General features: G+C 43.5%; 8 protein-coding genes across 8 annotated transcripts; 5 read left to right on the plus strand and 3 right to left on the minus strand.

Annotated features, from left to right (window-relative positions):
* Positions 1–125: 125 nt before the first annotated feature.
* On the minus strand, positions 126–4,017 carry Bfra_000709 (putative mfs multidrug transporter protein; the record flags this gene model as incomplete). Its single annotated transcript, XM_037331153.1, has 12 exons — positions 126–944; positions 993–1,067; positions 1,181–1,553; positions 1,599–1,888; positions 2,421–2,521; positions 2,544–2,602; positions 2,760–2,934; positions 2,989–3,073; positions 3,137–3,264; positions 3,320–3,442; positions 3,495–3,733; positions 3,947–4,017. The coding sequence occupies 12 exons, from the start codon at positions 4,015–4,017 to the stop codon at positions 126–128; spliced, it is 2,538 nt and encodes an 845-aa protein (XP_037197486.1).
* Positions 4,018–4,410: 393 nt separating this feature from the next.
* Positions 4,411–4,601, plus strand: Bfra_000710 (uncharacterized protein; the record flags this gene model as incomplete). The annotated part of the gene is made up of 2 exons (XM_037331154.1): positions 4,411–4,480; positions 4,531–4,601. The coding sequence occupies 2 exons, from the start codon at positions 4,411–4,413 to the stop codon at positions 4,599–4,601; spliced, it is 141 nt and encodes a 46-aa protein (XP_037197487.1).
* A 348-nt stretch (positions 4,602–4,949) lies between these two features.
* Positions 4,950–7,752, minus strand: Bfra_000711 (putative mitochondrial outer membrane protein; the record flags this gene model as incomplete). The annotated part of the gene is made up of 6 exons (XM_037331155.1): positions 4,950–5,222; positions 5,277–5,675; positions 6,108–7,264; positions 7,316–7,502; positions 7,557–7,670; positions 7,723–7,752. The coding sequence occupies 6 exons, from the start codon at positions 7,750–7,752 to the stop codon at positions 4,950–4,952; spliced, it is 2,160 nt and encodes a 719-aa protein (XP_037197488.1).
* A 565-nt stretch (positions 7,753–8,317) lies between these two features.
* Bfra_000712 (putative ubiquitin-conjugating enzyme protein) lies at positions 8,318–9,197 on the plus strand (the record flags this gene model as incomplete). Its single annotated transcript, XM_037331156.1, has 2 exons — positions 8,318–8,344; positions 8,427–9,197. The coding sequence occupies 2 exons, from the start codon at positions 8,318–8,320 to the stop codon at positions 9,195–9,197; spliced, it is 798 nt and encodes a 265-aa protein (XP_037197489.1).
* Positions 9,198–9,847: 650 nt separating this feature from the next.
* Positions 9,848–10,753, minus strand: Bfra_000713 (uncharacterized protein; the record flags this gene model as incomplete). Its single annotated transcript, XM_037331157.1, has 1 exon — positions 9,848–10,753. The coding sequence occupies one exon, from the start codon at positions 10,751–10,753 to the stop codon at positions 9,848–9,850; it is 906 nt and encodes a 301-aa protein (XP_037197490.1).
* A 1,504-nt stretch (positions 10,754–12,257) lies between these two features.
* On the plus strand, positions 12,258–13,062 carry Bfra_000714 (uncharacterized protein; the record flags this gene model as incomplete). The annotated part of the gene is made up of 3 exons (XM_037331158.1): positions 12,258–12,297; positions 12,339–12,424; positions 12,817–13,062. 3 exons carry the CDS (start codon positions 12,258–12,260, stop codon positions 13,060–13,062), a joined length of 372 nt encoding a protein of 123 aa, XP_037197491.1.
* Positions 13,063–14,699: 1,637 nt separating this feature from the next.
* Bfra_000715 (uncharacterized protein) lies at positions 14,700–15,173 on the plus strand (the record flags this gene model as incomplete). Its single annotated transcript, XM_037331159.1, has 1 exon — positions 14,700–15,173. The coding sequence occupies one exon, from the start codon at positions 14,700–14,702 to the stop codon at positions 15,171–15,173; it is 474 nt and encodes a 157-aa protein (XP_037197492.1).
* Positions 15,174–16,229: 1,056 nt separating this feature from the next.
* On the plus strand, positions 16,230–17,597 carry Bfra_000716 (uncharacterized protein; the record flags this gene model as incomplete). The annotated part of the gene is made up of 2 exons (XM_037331160.1): positions 16,230–16,445; positions 16,611–17,597. 2 exons carry the CDS (start codon positions 16,230–16,232, stop codon positions 17,595–17,597), a joined length of 1,203 nt encoding a protein of 400 aa, XP_037197493.1.
* Between the last annotated feature and the right edge of the window lie 876 nt (positions 17,598–18,473).

The following is an 18,473-nucleotide window of genomic DNA, read 5'->3' on the forward strand; positions in this document are numbered from 1 at the left end:
CACCTGGCTTCTTGTTCAACTCTTTGAAAATAAATGGACCCCCAAACTTTCTTCGCATTCTAAGCACTTCTGAGTAAATCATAATTATCTAACAATTGTCCCCTAACGCCTCTCATAATTCCATATCAGAGCTTCGGTTGAAAGCGTGGATTCGTTCTAATTCTCTCCCCATATCTCAACACTAGCAAAGCAATTGGCACAAATCCTATCGCAATGAACGCCAAGACACTGTTACCCCATCCATACCCCAAATCAACATATAGAGGATTAGCACTCAACGGGATCAAAGTCGAACAGATCGAACGGATGATGGTGCATGCTCCAGTAGCGCTCGCAGCATAGATAGTATATGTATCTACAAGATACATCTGTACTGGCAGATAGCTAAATAGAATACCAATCGCAATAACTGAACTTCCAAGAATAGGAACGATCCAATGGGCATGATATTCAAGAGACCATCCGTACCAGAAAAATCCTATGGGGAGGAGAAATGCACCGATGAACATGGGTGGCAGACGATATTCCGGGCGCTTGTCGTTATTTTTCACTTCCATTTTGAGCATATGACGGTCGGAAAATCGGGCAAGGGATAGTTGGCAGAAGAGGAAACCGACCATGAGACCAAGATATGCTAGCCCGCTCTTACCGGGTGTAAAGGAGTAGTTGTCTTGAAAGACGGTGCCGAGGGTCGCGAAACATACCATTCCGTAGGCGTTGCTTAGGGCGCTGTAGAAGCCTACAAAGGGAACGATAGGTGAGAGGAAGAGCATTTTAAAGGGACGGGTCCAGGCTGCTTGCAGAGTCTCTCGAGGAGTTTTGGGAGTTGTGATCTTTTGACTTGTGGGTAGGCTTTTCCCTCCTTTATTTTGCTTTCGATTCAAGACTACGGGTTCGTACGTCTCGTTGAGAATGACAAGGGATAGAGAGGATAAAACACCAAACTGCTGCATTATTAAACATCTGAAAGTCATACATCTGGGATCACTTACAGCAATTAAAGTTGAGTAGAAAATCCATCTCCAACTGGCGTTTTCCACGATATAACCACCAATAACAGGACCTAACTAGATGAGTATTTTGGCCAAACTATGAGCGAAGAATTAAAAACTGACCAATCGTTGGACCCTATAAACGTCAGCAAGAAAGCATATCTTAATCACATCAACACTATACATACAACGACAGGCCCCGTAGACATAATACTCAACGCCAATCCTCTTTGTTCCCTGGGAATAAGATCTGCCACAATCGCAGGACCCATGAGTACAAACGTGATGGCCGCAAGACCCATAATAGCACGGAACACCACAAATAAAGGAAGACTCCTGCTCGAACCACAGACAGCTAGAGCTAGCATAAAGCCGATGTATCCAGGATATAACACAGTCACATGGCCGTATAATTCACTTATAGGAGCGATGAGAAGAGGTCCGAGACAGTAGCCTATTGTGTAGATGGAGATGGTGAGAGAGGCAATTGAACCGTTGGCAGAGTGAAAATCGGCCATTATGGAGGGGAGCGCGGGCTCGAATGCTGAAGTACATGTTGATCTTTAATAGTTAGCTGCTAGTTTAGAGTGCATTGACAAGCCCTACGCTATGAAGTTTGTGACTACGAGAAGAATTATAGTCGTCCATTTGCGTATAGAAGACCAGTTTGTTGGGTTCTGGGGATCGATTGCCCAATCTGTGAGTGATGGGTTATCATTGTTGAGATCATGTCCAGTCACAAGAGGCTCTGATTTCTGCTTTTCCTTTTCCAAAGAATGGAAACCATCACCGTTGGAAGGACGAAGTGAAACCTCCGCGCTTGTATCATGTACTCCGCAAGGGGAGTCTGTACACGGTGTAAGTTGGGACCCCGATGTCATTTTGATAAGTAACAACTTTAAACACGGGGAATAATCTCAAAAAGAAAAAAGCCACAGTTTGATAGATTCAAGCCCATGGAAGACTTAAGATCGCAGAGGAGATTTTTGTGGGAATCCAGCTGAAGTACCTGTGGGAAACTCAAATTTGCCTTCAGGTATGACTGGTCTCCTTACGAGGCATTCTCGTAAATACCTAGCAACCTTTTGTATCTTTGGTGTTACAAATTCACATCATAACGTGGTTAGATACAGGATGATATGTACCAAATATCTCTCGAGATCCACATAACTTGAAAGGAACGTTGAATTGGTAGCAAAATCTATCATCCCATTGGAGCAAGAGCGGTTGTGTTCGGCAACCACAACGGGTAAGTGTGGTAGTGCCAGAAATGCTATCACAACGAGTGGCCCGACATAAAAGCTTAATAAAGCTGTGGGTTCGGGTCATGTATGCCGGATTGGTTATCATTGACATGTAGTGCATCTTGTGGGACGGTAAAAACTCGTTTTGCTCGCCGTAAGGCTAATCAATGGAACACAATGTAACAATTAAGCCTGATTGGTACGACCAGCTTGTACATCCTTTCTCTTCCGAACATTCAAGCTTTGCCTTTGTGTTTGACAGACGTGCGGATGACTTGGCCAAGACTCGTTAATCGATGTATCTTACAGAGAGCTTCCGATTTGTGAATGGAGTAGTACCGGCTCTCTCCAGTTGAATGTCCAATTCTCGAAGGGCATCATGGAGACAAATTATCACAGTCGTGTAGATGCATTGAATAGACATCATGTTATCAACACTAAAAATACTCATTACTAATTCGCATACATCAGCCCAACTGAAAGTTAACACGCTCCCAAAAACTAATCATGAATCATCTCGGACCTTTTGTAACTTCTCCCCTTCAAGTATTCGGAAAATACACCCCAGTTAACACATTCACGTTTGGATTGCGGACTTGCGTTCATATCATGTCTTATATTACCAGACCAATAGTAGGGGAGCGGTGCTAGGTCCGGTTGACAGATCATGGATGATCGAAGAGATTCGAGACAATGTACTGAGAATGGTTAGTTCGTTGCGGTAAAGAAATATGAATGGAAGTCCAACCTACATTGATGATGTCTATCATCTGCTCGATCTTCATCCGTCCAATTGGCATAGTAATGTTCAGGAAAAAAGGACTGTCGGAGTCGTCTCTAAAGGGTGGCGCCAGGTAGTTAGCATTTAATCATCGCATTATTAGTGAAAAGAGCTCATACCAGACAATGAAGATTATGATGAACTGTAAGAATGACAGCAAAGTTGTTATCCTGTAAAAGTATACTCTTGTTAATATCTAGCCTCGCAGCTTCCTCACGGTAAAGCCTAACACCATGTCCTCGATTTGCTAAAGAGAATGAGTTTCTGAAGGTACAATTCATGTTGTAATGGAGTCTGCTAACGATGTATAAGATTATTCCATGCCCGTTCTGATTCATTGCATGGCTCTCCCATGTAAATATTATTCGCCCAAAGATCAGATGGAGCCGTTTCGATTTCGTACCGAATCCCATCTGCAAAGGGAGCTGAAATTCTGTTAGAATAAGATGACTTCTTGAGAAGTGAACAAGTAGATACTCCACAATGATGGCCGATGACTTGATTTCATTTCTGGTAGTTTGAGGAAGGTATTTCGACTCGAGGAAAGTAGTGTAGCCATGCCAATGAGAGTGAATGCTGCAACAATGCCGTATATCATGATCAACATGGTCCATGATCGCAATCTCCCTGAAGGTGTTAACTTGGGAGATGTATTTCCGCAATGAGGACAGTTTCTATCGTCATCACCATGGCCTTTTTCCTCAGAGAGCAATCCTCTAGTATCTTCAGACGTATTAGGGATCATAACGGATATTTGGAGGATGGATCAGATGTAAAGAGAAGATTTGGACACGATCGAAATACAGAGTGGGGGTGTAGCAGATGATAAGAGCTGCTTAAGGCTGAATTGGTGGAACTGTACCGGTCATACAAAGTCTCTTCGTACACATAATAACTGCACACAAAAGTCACTTCATCGCATCTTTCACCGCATAATATCCGGAGCCCTGCGCAACTGCACATGCTTCGATATGTCGATACGGCACTCGACATTTAACATTTGGTATGATTGATGGCGCCTAGATAGGTGCGCGTGCTTGGATCGTATCACCTCGTCATTAGAATCTCGTTCTCTGTCGAATAGCAACGCGCTATGAGATTAAGATTGGATCTGTATATCCTTGCGTAGCCCTATCAGTGTGAGAGTACGAATACAATGTTCTACTTTCAGATGATCGGTCGGCGCACAAATCGAATACACAATTAAGATATCGCTTTTTAAAGTTACATGCCATTGCTATATATATATCTAGGGAGTTTCCAAGTAAAATGCTTCGCTAAAATCAAAAGCATAGTCTTTCCTTCTCGGCAAGAAGATCTTACAGCATCAAAGTACGTCCTCGAAGCGTCAGCTGAATCTCAAAAATCAAAATCGACTTATAAATTCTCCATCATGCGTTTCCAAAGTTTGCTCCTTGTAGTTTCTCTTATTGGCACGGCCATAGCTACGGCCATTAGCCCCAGTAAGCTACCTACTAAGCATTCTTTCACTGCAAAGCTCACATAGAAATAGGAATCAAGACAAACTCTGACTTTGCTACAGAGGGTGCTCTTGAGGCACAGCCCAATCGTGATGATTGGTGATGGTTTTCGAGCTTTGGGGTCCGAATGAAGATTCAGTGAGCGGAAGATATGTGGAAAAGGGGGTCAATACCAAGACGACTTTGCTTGATAATAACCCGAACATGAGGTGCCAAGGCTACAAATGTTTCTCTTCTGTGTGGAATTCGGTCAGGGGCTAGACTTATTTGTGAGCTGCGGTTCGATCGATTGAATCAATAGATTGGCTATTGGAAATATTTTGCGTACCAACATCATCTCCTGCTCTTTATTGACGAATACCCACGTGAAATATAATGTTTGGGGGCTGCATTAGTCTAGAACGAACGCTGCCATATTCGCGCACCAATCTGTCTCTATATCGAAGTTGAATTACAGCATGGCTTTCGATCTCTTGGGATGCTCCTTCTCCCAAATTAAAGCTATTTTCGCTTCCATTTCTAATCGTTGCTTCAGAGCCTCATATAAATTCTTGTATACACCGCCAATTTCAAGAAGATTGGCTGGTACACCTCGATCATAATCAAAAAACACTATGCATATTCTGAAATCCGCAACAATAACTTGCTGATTCAAAGACCAAACAGAGGTAGTACCAAAGTAACGATCTGGGAAAACTTCAGTAATATGATTCGCGACAATAAGCTAATTCGTTTCGTGAGCCCAAATTCAACAGCATCTCACACAAAAAACTCATACCGAATCTGGGAATTTCACAGGCCTTTTGAAATTGACTGTATAGTTCTTGACAACAGGTCCAACACCGCGGACCTTGAGCATATCCTGAAATTTCTCTTTGCCCAAATACGGTTCGAATGATTGGAATTCGCGAAATGCGCATTGGTTCACATAATGCACGTAAGCTGCGTTCTTCACGTGCTGGAATGGATCGTGATCATCGGCCCAAGTCACTCCACATTCAACCATGGTTGCCGGATTGTACCCCATTGCGATGGCTTCCTCGACCGCTTTCTTACGAAGAGGTGCGTAAGCAGAACCGCCATCGGGACTTTGGTAGGAGGAAGACTCTAGAGCGGAGCCGAATTTCGCAATTGAAGCCATCGTGAAAAATGGAGTATGTTTAAAACTTTCAAAGGGCTTAGACAAATTTGGGCTTCTAAAGGTGGGTGTTCCTCAAGATAAATTTTGGAAATGCCAATGATCGAAAAAACATCGATGAGTGGAAAGCTTTTCTTTGTATTCGTAGAATTCGAATTGTCTAATCGGTGTCCCGCTATCGATTCTTGAATGGCAGGGATTTTCAAAGCAACGTGGCGGCGGCAGCACCCGGAACCACAGCTAAAACACAGACATTATAGGGACCCCACAACAAAAAAAGCATAGTAAACCGATCTAAAGTCGTGATTGTCTTCCTGTTTTCTACCCAGTTAGCTGGCTAAAGCTAGTAGTATATAGCATACTGTACATTTATACAACCCAAGCTCCATTTTCGCCTTTTTATGGTATATGCCCTGCCTCGTCTACTCCTACTCCGCGAAACTTCATAAATCATAGAAAGTTGATGCCTACTCCGAATTGGAGGCCCTTTCTAGTTTCCTCTCCCTTTCTAACAACGATGGGTAGACCGAAGTTTAATTCAAATCGTGCCACGGGGTGTGCATACACCATTCCTATTCCGACCGCCAAGCTTGGGATCTCCTTACCGAGTTCTGCGACTGTGCCATATACGCTGTTACTTGTATTCTTTTCTGAGTTTTTAAGTGCAAGGAGACGGCCGGCATTGGCGAATAACTGGAGGCGCAGTGGGGTTGACACGTCGACGCGGGGAAATGGAAGAAGAAGGTTGACAGATGAAGCTGCGTAGACGTCTCCTCCAACTGCATCTTGTCTGTCTCGAGGTCCAAGGCCGCCAATCTTAAATCCACGAACATCCGTTGGTCCTCCGAGTTGAAATCTATCGTTTATGCGTGATGGCTTGGCTGCAGTACCGAATCCAACGCCTAACGGATACAACATTCCTGCTCTGATACCAGCGGTCAAGCTTGCACCAGGGATCCCAGGAACTTTGACAGCCCCACTAGATTCGACTTCCGATTTCCAGAATCCCACGTCTCCTTTTAGTGGTCCCCAACCTGCAATTTCAGATGTTGACTTTAGAAGATATCCTTGGTTTGGTAGTATAGGGTGATTCCGTTCGTCTTTAAGCCAGATATGTGAAATACTGCTCTTGACTGTATCTCCTGCATCGTTGCGTACCGTAGGTGACGCATTTCCAGCCAATCCCGTCACTTGTCTCCACACTCCACTGTATCCAATTTGATGTGTGCTGCCACCGCCTGAAGCCCAACTATATTTTATACCCCCGCCCTTAAGGACTTCTTCGTGACTTGCCCAGGGCTTACTAGTCGCGCTCGACAAAACATCCACAGCTATTCTTTTATCGGGATCACTCAAAATTGGAGCCTCGAATGTAGCTTGATACGCAGAACGAGTTCGAGTACCAGTAGCAGCGTTGACATTTAAGGTCTCAGCACCCCCGAATATGTTACGCCATTGTGCATTTCCATAGGCTGAGCCTTCGGCATTGCCAAGATCAGTACCAGTTTTCAATGTGATAACACCTCGCTCTCGTGCACGAATGTATATATCGATATCGGAAGGAGTAGAAGAGGGGTCAGTAGGGTCAGGTTTATCAATGAACATCGAGATATCATCGTGGAAAATTCCTAAGACGGATAAGTATAATGTTGATTAGACCCCGATATGGAGTATCGTACCATGTCGACGGAGTTTATTTGTAGCTGTGCTGAGTTCCTGCAATGCTTCCGACAATGTATATGGCCCATCTCTGTTGGCACTAAGCAGAGGGTCGAATATTCCGTCGAGGAATGACCGCCTCGTGTGCGAGGGCCCAAGGAGTTTAATCGAGGAAATTGTGACCGGTTTTGTGGAATTATTGCCAATCTATTCCGTGAGCCCATCAAATCATAAATTCCCGAAGCTACTACATGTACATACCAGCTCTCCATTTCTCTGCGCAGCCTCTAAAGCATATCCCATATGCTTCTCTGCTATAGCTTTCTCCAGCTCTTCTTGTGATTTGGGATCGGTTTTTAGGAGACTCTCGACGAGCTGCAACCGAATACATTAGCAGCTTGACTGTACTGATAGAAACAAAACTCACAGCCCCCTTTGACCCATTTGGCGAAGTCATATCGTATAAGTCTACCCAGAATTATTCCAGGTTCTCTGGTTCTCAATCATACCGCGGGGAAGGCTTTAATTCAAACACCATTGATGACTAAGCGAGAGACTAATAATAGGTCTCTACGTAGGAGAAAATAGAGGCCAAGATTGATCGGCCCAATACATTCTATAACAAATTAAGAATTAATAGTATTAAATGAATCCTCAGATAATGTTTAGTTATCATACTATTTGAACTTTTAATTCTCTGAATTGAAGTGGAACAATTAGATTGTTGAAGGGCTTTACCAGTGGTCAATTCTGGTCTGTTTTTTCTCCTATGAATAGTCTGCATCATTGAATCATCCTTAATAAAACCCAAAGCATTCCATGTGAATCTTTGGTTACGGACAACCTACAACCTCGCACATTCTAATTGACTTTTCGACAACTCAAAGAAATATTTTGGTACTGGTTGGATTGATTCTCCCAACCAAAGAAAATCATCCAGGCATACTAAGAACTTTGCGTCAGACCCCCGAACGTTTTCTATCGCAACAAGGCCAGCGTATCCTTTCGAGTGCGACGACAAAATGGCAAGTCGAGCTGCCAACAAACGGGTATGTAAATCAACTTGTATATGGCAGTCTGCTTTCACCTGTATGATGTATGATGTATGATGATTAACATATTCTGATACAGTTGACCCGTGAATACAAAACCATCTCCGAAAATCCCCCTCCATACATCGAAGCCCACCCCTCTGAATCCAATATCCTCGAATGGCATTACATCCTCACCGGACCTCCCGATACTCCCTATCATGGTGGACAATACTGGGGTACCCTTCTGTTCCCTCCAAATTATCCATTTGCGCCTCCCTCGATTAAAATGCACACGCCATCCGGGCGTTTCCAACCCTCCACTCGTCTTTGTCTCTCGATCAGCGATTTTCATCCTAAGAGTTTTAATCCCGCGTGGGAAGTAAGCACAATATTAATAGGTCTATTAAGTTTTATGACAAGTGAAGAAATGACAACGGGTTCGGTAAACGCATCTAAATCGGAAAGAAAATGGGCTGCGAGTAGGACGAGATGGTGGAATAGCACAGGAGGAGGAAGTTACAAGAAGGACGGAACACAGAAGGGCAATATCAAAGCCGGGGACGGAGGCGCAAAGTTTAGAAGTGAATGGGAAGAGTTGGACAAGGAGAACTGGAAGTGGATGAAAGAGAGGGGAGTCGATATTGTGACTGGAAACGAGGCAAAGAAAGATGAGGACGAGAAAGGAAGGGACTGCAGCGGAATTGCGATGAAGAGACCAGGGGGTAGTCAAGCTGTTGTGGGAGCTGTGGTAGAAGGTGGCAGAGAGGGAAGAAGTTGGTTACAGACACATAAATACTGGATCGCTGGTGGAGTGATTTTCACGTATGTCATGATTGCAAGATTGCTATCAGAAGGGCATGAGCTATAGATGTGTACATGGATCGGATTCTAAGCATGGAGTTCAGGATGGGATATGGTTTGTACAACAGATCAGCGTCACTCAATACCTTTTATGAAGGTGGAGATAGCGTTGAGGGAGAATATTTTTGATTGGGAACAGGAATAGTCATATTTTCAATATAAAACCCCCTTTTTATTACTGGCAAGATGTTGTGCTCTTATTGTAGATGAAATTGTGCCTGCAGTATGATTTTTGGATATGAAGTTATCGGAATGTTGATCGTTTTGAATAATTTGATATAACTATTCTCTCATCTCCTCGGGGAGTAACTACAATCTTGTATCTTTCCAACAATACCTAGCTAGGTATGTATCACTATTGTCCCAGCTGTTCTCATATCCTCTTAAGACCATATATTCTCCTAGACACCGAAAATACCATCCTTCCACTTGAATGCTGTGATCTTCTCTTTATATCTCTGCTCTTAACCAAATCTCAAGAATTTAAATCAATTCCAATATGCAATATCAAAAAACTGCCACCAAACTCAAAAAAGACATCCTTATATAAGGGGGTATCAAGAACAAATGAAAGATAGCGAACTATAACAACGTAGCCCAGTGCACCTGTCGCTCCGTGAATGCAATCCCACAGGAAAACAGAATCTCCTCTCCGGCTCAACGTTTAATAAAAGAACTCCACCTCCTTCTGTGTTCCTTTACCGACTGAGCTCTGTCCTTGATCCTTTCCCCTTTCATCTCATTCTCAACCTCATCTTCCATGACGAGTCGATATCTCCTCACGCTTCCTGCGTCATCATCTCCTTCTCGCATATCCTCTTGACAGAATCTGTTTCCTCTCTTTTCGGCGGGCAAGAAACAATCGGGTATACATCGTGTCACAAATCCCCGAATTCCTTTGCTGGCTGCGTCAATGGCTGCGTACTCTAATCTTCGGGTTTGGTCCGAGGTCCAATAATGGATTGTAGCTGGTGGGGGTGGAGCGATAGTTGAAGTTAGGTTGGATGTTTCTTGGGGTAGGTCATCGGACAGCGAGGGGAAGTGAAAGTATTGGTATTGTGGTGGCGTTGATAATGTTTGGCTGTGGTGGTGCCTGGAGGCATTGGGGCGTGAGTTGGAAGTGGACGCACGGGGAGATTTTGGACAGCGTTTGGGTGTTGACCGGCTGGTTGCACTGGAGGCTGAGGAGGAGGTGCTGGAGGAATCCTTTGAACGCGAAGATGATTTTCGGGACGCATTCAATGAGGGCCGAGGATTATGGGAGGATGATTTTGAGCTAGGTCGTGATGACGTTCGCATGTGGCTGGGTATGTAGGAAACATTTTCTGCGTAGCCTGAGTCTTGACGGTTCATCTTGGTAGGGCAAAATTCTCGAGGAGAAGATATGGTGTGTGGATGAGCACGGGATGAAGGTGATTGAGGAATTTGTTGCTTGAGCTCGATTGGTGTCGGGTGTGCTAGTGCTGGATAAAAGACTGAAGCATCAGAGTTTATACTTGAATGACTCCTATTGCTCCAATTGGTAGTCAAGGGGGAAAGCTTCCGGTGGGTTCTGGAAGACATGTCTGAGATTGAAGCGAGGTTGGATCGAAATTCTAATGACGATTTGGTGCAAGTGCGAATCGTGACTTCTTGATTTCGCTCGGGGTGTATAGCCGTCTTGTAGTTCTCAATCTTCCTGTAGATTGCAATTTAAGAACCACCTATTGCCAGATATGCTCGCTAGATTGGTTTGAAATCTTTTGTAGAATACCTGGGAGCGGAGTTTCTGTGGATTTGAAAGTAGACGCTCAATTTTGTGCGGTGGGTACGTCAAGTAGATGTACGCATATGGAAGAACCACGGGCAGTACCCCAATGGTTCTCCAAATATTACCCAAAGAATGATGTAAGTAAAGTCTAAAATTTCCCCGGTGGCTTTCCTCTAACTGTATGTACCAAGTCCACTACTCGATAGATTTGAACTCCAAGGTTCTAAGATAGTTCGTTAGATCTTCTTCCACCGCTTGGTTTGTTGAGCCGGTACTAAAATCGTCTAGTGGAGCGATGGAAGATTGATCCAGAACAATTTCTACAATTCGGTGTAAATGAGATTGGATGTTCGTTGGCAATCAATAAAGCCCATGCCCCTCCTAGTCCTCGTTAATGCTTCTTGCTCCGCATTAGTTGACCACAACCCCACTCTCTTCCTATCTTAGCGTACTAGGTATCTTGAGCTTTTGTTGACGATGAGAACGGCGAGAGAAGTTGAAGATCTAAATTGATCACACGGAGGATGACTTGATTCTAGAGAAACCTGGGCTATAGTGCTTGCTCCAAGATGGATGATCGGTTGGAGAAAGGAAGAAGATTTGGCGTGAATCTTTGGGTTAAAATTCAATATATTTCGCACTATCGAGAAACCCTGGGGAGGAACTCTGCCCGAGCCGATTGTCCAATTGTTTCTCGCCAATGCCCACTTGCAGTTGATTGAAAAATGTCTTTACTTTTTCATGTAATAGTGGATATAATCAACACAAATCCAAAGATTGGATTCGCTGTGTTGATAGACCGCTACTGCACAGAAAGAATCGCGCTATCTACAAAGCACGTTCGGGTGACAGATTGTTTGAGCCGATGTCGCCCAATAATCAGTATTTGTGGCAAATGGCTTTGACGATGATTTGAGATTGTAAAGAGATTCTTATGACGATGAAACTGGCGTTCGACGCCGAACAACGTGATTAAATGATGATAGAATAAGAATAATTACCTGAGCAAAGAACAAATGCTGGAATGATATAACACCATATAAGATATAACCACAATTGCGAAAGGATGTGTGGATAGATGAATGCTTCTGGCATTTGGATGACATATCGGCATTAGATATAAGTCAATCATTCCCATGCATATTTTCGCATGTGAATCTTTGCCAGTCTTGACACACCAATAACCTCGTGGCAGTCTATACCAAGTGAAACTCCAGATTTCCTTTTTAAGAATTTGGCGCTCCACCTCGGTATGTATCTCTGTCGCATTGGAATCACACGCGCTTGTTCGTCTCACTCCATGGCCCAATCATGAATATGGGTCAGAAATTCGGCGCTGAAACTCAACTTTTCACTTGTCCATGAAGTTCAATTGTTCAACATACCAACTCGTTCCAGGTTGCCCTTTCAAAAAAAGAATTGAAGCGCCTGGGGTTTGTGCCTGCCTCACCGCCAATCTTCATCTTGAATGGTCCACGCCGCGGGTGTGTATCCGTCCCTGGCTGTCTGGCTGTCTGGCTGTCTGTCTCTCTCCCTACGGAGATGACAGCGGGTCCACGAGTCGGAGTGTTTTAGGCCGGGGAACAGAGAACTTCAAGAACCGATGAAAAGAATGTTGAGAAATGAGGACTTCTAATCTCCTAGTCCATGTAACTCATATTGATTGTACTTATCTTGAAATCTGTACACGTGTATTGAAGCGGTGTGTGTAGCAGCAGAAGTATCATCTGAGTTTGGAGATGAGTACCTACTTCTATGTTTGCCCACCCAAGCCATAAGCGTCGTATCACGTTTATTGTATCCATATCCATATCTATATCTACACCTATACCATAACAATTGAGAGCAACGCAGTACACGCAATCATACCAGGTAGATAGGTGCATTTAGAACCATAATAGAACGTCTCACAACAATCATCACAGAAAAGAGTATTCCTCAAGAAGCCAGAAAAAGAAAAGTAAAGGAAGAAGGAATTCGAATAGTCACACGTGACCTGGACAGACCCTTCATCATTTCCTCTCGAAACTTTCCATTGCTAGAGCTTTTCTGCAAGACGAGAAAGACTGCCACAAATGAATTATCGATCATCCTCGACCTCGAGGGCCAATCCTACAGATAAAACCGAAATCTATTCAAAGGGAAATTGCTCGAGTCTTAAAGGCTGCAATTGGAGCAAGATGACGGCATCCTGGCGTTAAAAATATCCACCTTTTCAATATGAAGAACGCCTACTCAAGCTTTTCGACTTGACCAAGGTCAAACATCAACTACTGCAATTTGTATACCAGATGAATCCATAAGACTTTATTTCATTCTTCTAACACCTGTTACAATGCAACCACGATCTGGTCATCAAGCATAGTCAAATTGGTCTGTATAGTTTCTATAATCAGTTGCTCTTTATAAATCACCAACATCATCGCCACATGAAAGCCTCCCACTTTCAGCGTCTGCAAACAGTTCGATGAGTTCGATCTGATATAGGTCTCTTATCGGGACAAGACCGTATTCTTGTCTCGGGTACTATTTTGAGCAGTCGATTAGAATCTGGATTTTGAGGCTCGTTCCCATCATGAACCTTATTCCACGTTCTTTTTGAAACACATTGTAGCCTCTCTCATAATCCAAGCCATTTCTTTAGCCTATCAAGTCTCGGGTCACTTCTTCACTTATCAAAGCGTGCAGGAAGGATGCCTTTACCTTGTGTCGATCATCACCTTAATAATACTTCTCACTTCACACAATTCACAACGGGTTTGTTGCCCTGTATTGACCATGAGTACCCATCTGCGAAGCAAGCCGAAACGTATTGTCTCATCCTTCACCATCAATCTGTGGAAGGGAAGACCGGCATATAACTTCTTAGCATCTGCTGGACTAAGAAAGACTATGCGTGCATCGTTACAGCCTGCGCATTTCACGAAATATCCATACTTTTGCGACCGCTCTAGGCCTTGAATAGTACTCTCTTTACTTAACAAGATCCCAGGATAGTAAATCCTGTAGTTGAAAAATCTGCAACTTTTTCACCTGGAACTACATTTTCCAACATTCAATGCTCTACGATACTTGCAGGCTCACAGCTGCACAGCGCAGAAATATAATAGCTTATAAAATGTTGAGAGAGTAGTTCATTCTCAAGTCTCGTCGGCTTCTACCCTGGAATCAGATTATGGGACTTTCTACTGCTCAGCAAACGAGCCCATGCATAGTTTCTAGCAGCACACAGCAGACTAGTTGGTCAATCTGTCGAGGCACCTCAATTGATTGCTGATAATAGAATCCTATCTTGTTTCCGACTCGCTGAGGTAATTTTGCGACCTCATCAAAGCACCTCGATTGGCTTTAAATCATGTGATTTATGGGGCGACTTTATTGCTCACAAGATGTCGGCGCCTATTTTTAGAGAAGATCTATTTGATCGTCGAATACCATGCCGTTTTTTAGGTAAGTGATATGGGGGTAGTACCTCCTTGGCATTTGGACCGTCTTTACAACCCTAGAGAATTCGCGCCAGGATTGGGACCTCTAGATAGACTTGACTGCCTTTGCTAGGATTGGAAGTGCTAACCACAATGCTACCTGTAAAGAAGCAGTTCAATCTAATGTGCAATTATATATGAGAGACTCGTACTTTCCTTCAGCTGAATTCAATCTCATTCTCATCTGTACCAGCACTTATCTCATTATCGTCATTAGCCTCAGAGTTTAACATCGTATTATATTCCACAATTGTACTCTCAACTTAAATTCAAAATGTCTTTCAATGTCTACATGGTCGACTTCCTTGGTATCTCACGAGGTATCTTCGTTCAGACTGATGAACAAGGAAGCGACAGCGGTCATCTCTACCAAGTAATCGGCGACATGCAAAACGGCATGATCCATTCCCACAAAGAGATCAAACGTCCGAACAATGCCAGCAGATTCATCGGCACGGTATCGGTATCTCAATACTCGCAAATTCGCGCCATCTGCGATTCTATCACTGCAGGACCACCAAAAATCGACCCCGCAAATTCTCTTCGCCATTATCAAGAATGGACCAATAGTGTGGTAGAATCACTTTTTGCTAGGGGAGTCTTGCAACGACCCAACCCCCTCTCAATGTCTACACAATTACAGAATGCCTCAAGGCGGGTAGATCAATGCTGCTCGCCAATATACGATAACCGTAGCTTTGACTGGATAAGCGCGAGCCGATTACAGGCTCCTGGGATGGCGATGTGACTAGAAGATTGGGAAATTGGGCATGATTTGTCATTTGGTAAACGGAGTTTGGGTCTTGCGGATCATAGGCAGAGGAAAATAACATGGGATGTTTGGCGGCGTTGGAGGTGTCTTGGAGCTCAGTTGCAGCAACAGGCTTGCTGCCGTGGTGTGATTTGTAGAATATTCGTTCGTTCACTGGATTTTCATCATTCTAATACGTTCTCTTATGAACCATTTGCTTTCAATATGACCCTAAAACTTTGCCTCCACTTTTTACTCCATAAGAATCGAATGATCTTTCTTGAATCCTAGGAGTTTCGGGTCGTACGACATTGACACCTTTCTAGTGCGGAGGTGGTCCTGTTTGAAGATTGTCGGATTTCTTGAATTGTCTCGCCATAATCGAGGTTCTTCTAAGTTATCCCATATCTCGATTCCAAACCATAAGGAGCCTGTGGTCGTAGTTAGTTGATTATTCCCGATTGTAAGCCGGAGTTCAAGCACCTACAGCTTCTTTTTTGTCCAACACTCAAGGTCCTGGCCAACTGTCTCGGCCAATTTTGAGGTCATCGTTTCTTGTCCAATCTGATTTTAGGGTTTTTACATTATGTTGGTTTTACCTTGAATTTCATGTCAAAAGCTTTCCCCGTAATCTGTACTGAGCGGTTATTCATCAGGTCGAACCAGGGGAAAGTTTTCCACGCCACCTGGTAATAAGGTTGATTCAACAGCCTATATGACATAGTATCGACATTTATTGGTTTCCTTTTTTCTCCGGATAAAAATAGTCTTTGGGTGAGGATGTCCCTACGGTCGAAGTAAACATGAAAACTTGACCTATATGTCGTTGTACGCGACATATTAGTTTTTGGCCAAAGAGAATAAGAACTTTGCCACCAGGTGCCTACCAAAACATTTTTTCCCTAGCCATTTAGCATACATTCTTGCAGTTCTACTTTTCGTCGTCTTACAGACTCGTGACTTTCTTTAATCACATTTGAGAAAAACGGATCTCCTATCGCCAAGGCTCAATTGGTATCGATTCCCTTGTTGTAGTAAGATTTCTTTTTGATTATGGCTCGAACTCATTACGTTTTGTGGGGAAATGCATGCGAAATTCTCTCTAACGTCATATTTCAAGCTCTTACCTTAGACATCACACCTAAAAAGGGGATACGAAAAGCAGTCAGGCATAAATATAATCATTTTCAATATTTCTCCCGCTCAACTGAGCCGCCAGAGATTATTCGACGTCATCATCGAAACCTGCCAGGCCGCGCTGTGCAGATCGTAAGTTTCTCACACTCCCCTACATCTAACTTCTTCCAAGCCTTAAGCCTCACTTGGATGCAGCCTTCAGGGCGTCTTTTCACTTCACATTGTCGCTTTGGATTCTGTCTCTTCTTCTATTATGCTACTTCTTGGTAGAAGGTTACTAACTTCCGAACTTCACAGGGTCGTATCCGCAAAGGTAACCATTACCATCGCTTCAAAGAAATTGTCGCCGAAGTAGAAAGTGAAAAGCCCACGAAATGTAAAGAGAAGCATTTGTACTGGATAAGTCAAATTATCTCCAAATGTTGCACAAACATGGGCCGCGACGGTAAACCCGATCCTATAATTGAATGGCCAGAAAGTTCCGCATTGCTCGAAGAATATTTGTTCCTCCGCAAAACATTTCCCGATAGAGAGGATTTCCCATACCGAAAAAGGGAACCCGGGCAGTCTTCGAAGATGGTAAAGGTCGCACGCACAGGTAAAAATCTTATCAAAAAAGCGGCAATCAGAATCAATCAGTATGTACCGGAAGATGATGAGAATGGGCAAAAAGGTCCGTTTGACCACGATGAAAATATTATTCAACCTGAGCCCATGACACTCCAGAACGACGTATCTAGAAAGAAAAAAGCAGAAGCAGAAGCTGCTGACAAGGCAGCAAAGGAAGCAAAGGAAGCAATGAACAGACTACTAAAGAGAAACCGATATAAAACCAAACGAGACGACAAGAAGCATCGTATCAAAGACGATAATCCCGAAAATCCTTACGCGCCAGAAAGGAAAGAAGACGAAGAAAGTATTGTCACCGATAGCGATTTTGTGGGAAATTATCGGGAGAGAAATGAAGCGGATAATGATCCACCTCCTGAGAAAAAACCAAGGGTGCATCATCGTCATCGCGAATATTTGCGAGATGGTCATGGAAGTCTGACTTCTTCTTACTCGGATTCGGATTCGGACTCAAGTATAAGTTCCATGTATGCGCCATCTGTGAGAAGAATCTATGACAAGAGAAGCGGGCACCATGGGAGACATCGGAGTCATGGACGTGAACGTCATTATCGTCCAGTTCATTATGATAGCGAGGTTAGTAGTGATACGGGAAGACCACCGAGCCTTTATAGCTATCCTCCACCGCATCATGGGGGTTTTAGGTATGGCTAGTCAGCTGTTTGATTCTTGACGTCTTAACGAAAGGGTTGTAATGTGTTTGCATACTTATTATATCACGAGGATGTTCAGTGTGCCATAGATGTAGCTGTGAGTTTTGATAGTTAGATATAGCATCTTTTGGCAAAGGGAGTAGAAGCGATACAGTTCAGAACTTGAGAGTGGTAATTATAATAGAGCTTGCTTATTCGTCTTGTATTTAATAATCGGTCTGCACTCTATATTAATTTAGATGTCCAGGAGCCTTTTTCGCTGTTCTCTTCACCAAAGAATGGTGTTTATCCACATTTGATCCCTGGTTGTGATAAATTTCATGAGTGATTGTCTCAACGCTTCTTAGTACTTGCCGTCCGCCATTTCCAGTGCGATTGTCAACAAATTCCCTTTCTAAATTGAAATTGGACCAAAATTTCTCGGGATCTGTAGAAGAATGAAAAGTTCAATCAGACAACGAGAAGATGCTTTTCTCATTGCGAGCAGCCAACTTCGACAAAATTGTCAAAATTGCCTCCCACACCTCGTGAGATACCGCTCCAACCCCCTCCAAAGACGATGCGTAAAACATTTGTCAATCAACCAAGATTTCATGTAGAGCCCATAACATAGTCCCCATGCCTCCAGACTAACCTTTCACCAAACCCTCAGCCACGGAGAATCAGACTACACTTCTATATTGAGATTGATCTAATCGTTATGGTATACCTGATGGCATTGACATATGAACTCACCGCTGCACTGACAGCAAGCTCTGATCACCAGTTCGGTCCGAGCGATGGGAAAGGATTAAACGAAATAAACGAGATAATAGGGACTGCGATGTCTCATCACATTGATGCTGTGCGCTGATTATCCCTTGACTTGCACGTGTAA

Source organism: Botrytis fragariae (assembly GCF_013461495.1).
Source record: "Botrytis fragariae strain BVB16 chromosome Unknown tig00000001, whole genome shotgun sequence".
NCBI classification, from domain to species: Eukaryota; Fungi; Ascomycota; class Leotiomycetes; order Helotiales; family Sclerotiniaceae; genus Botrytis; species Botrytis fragariae.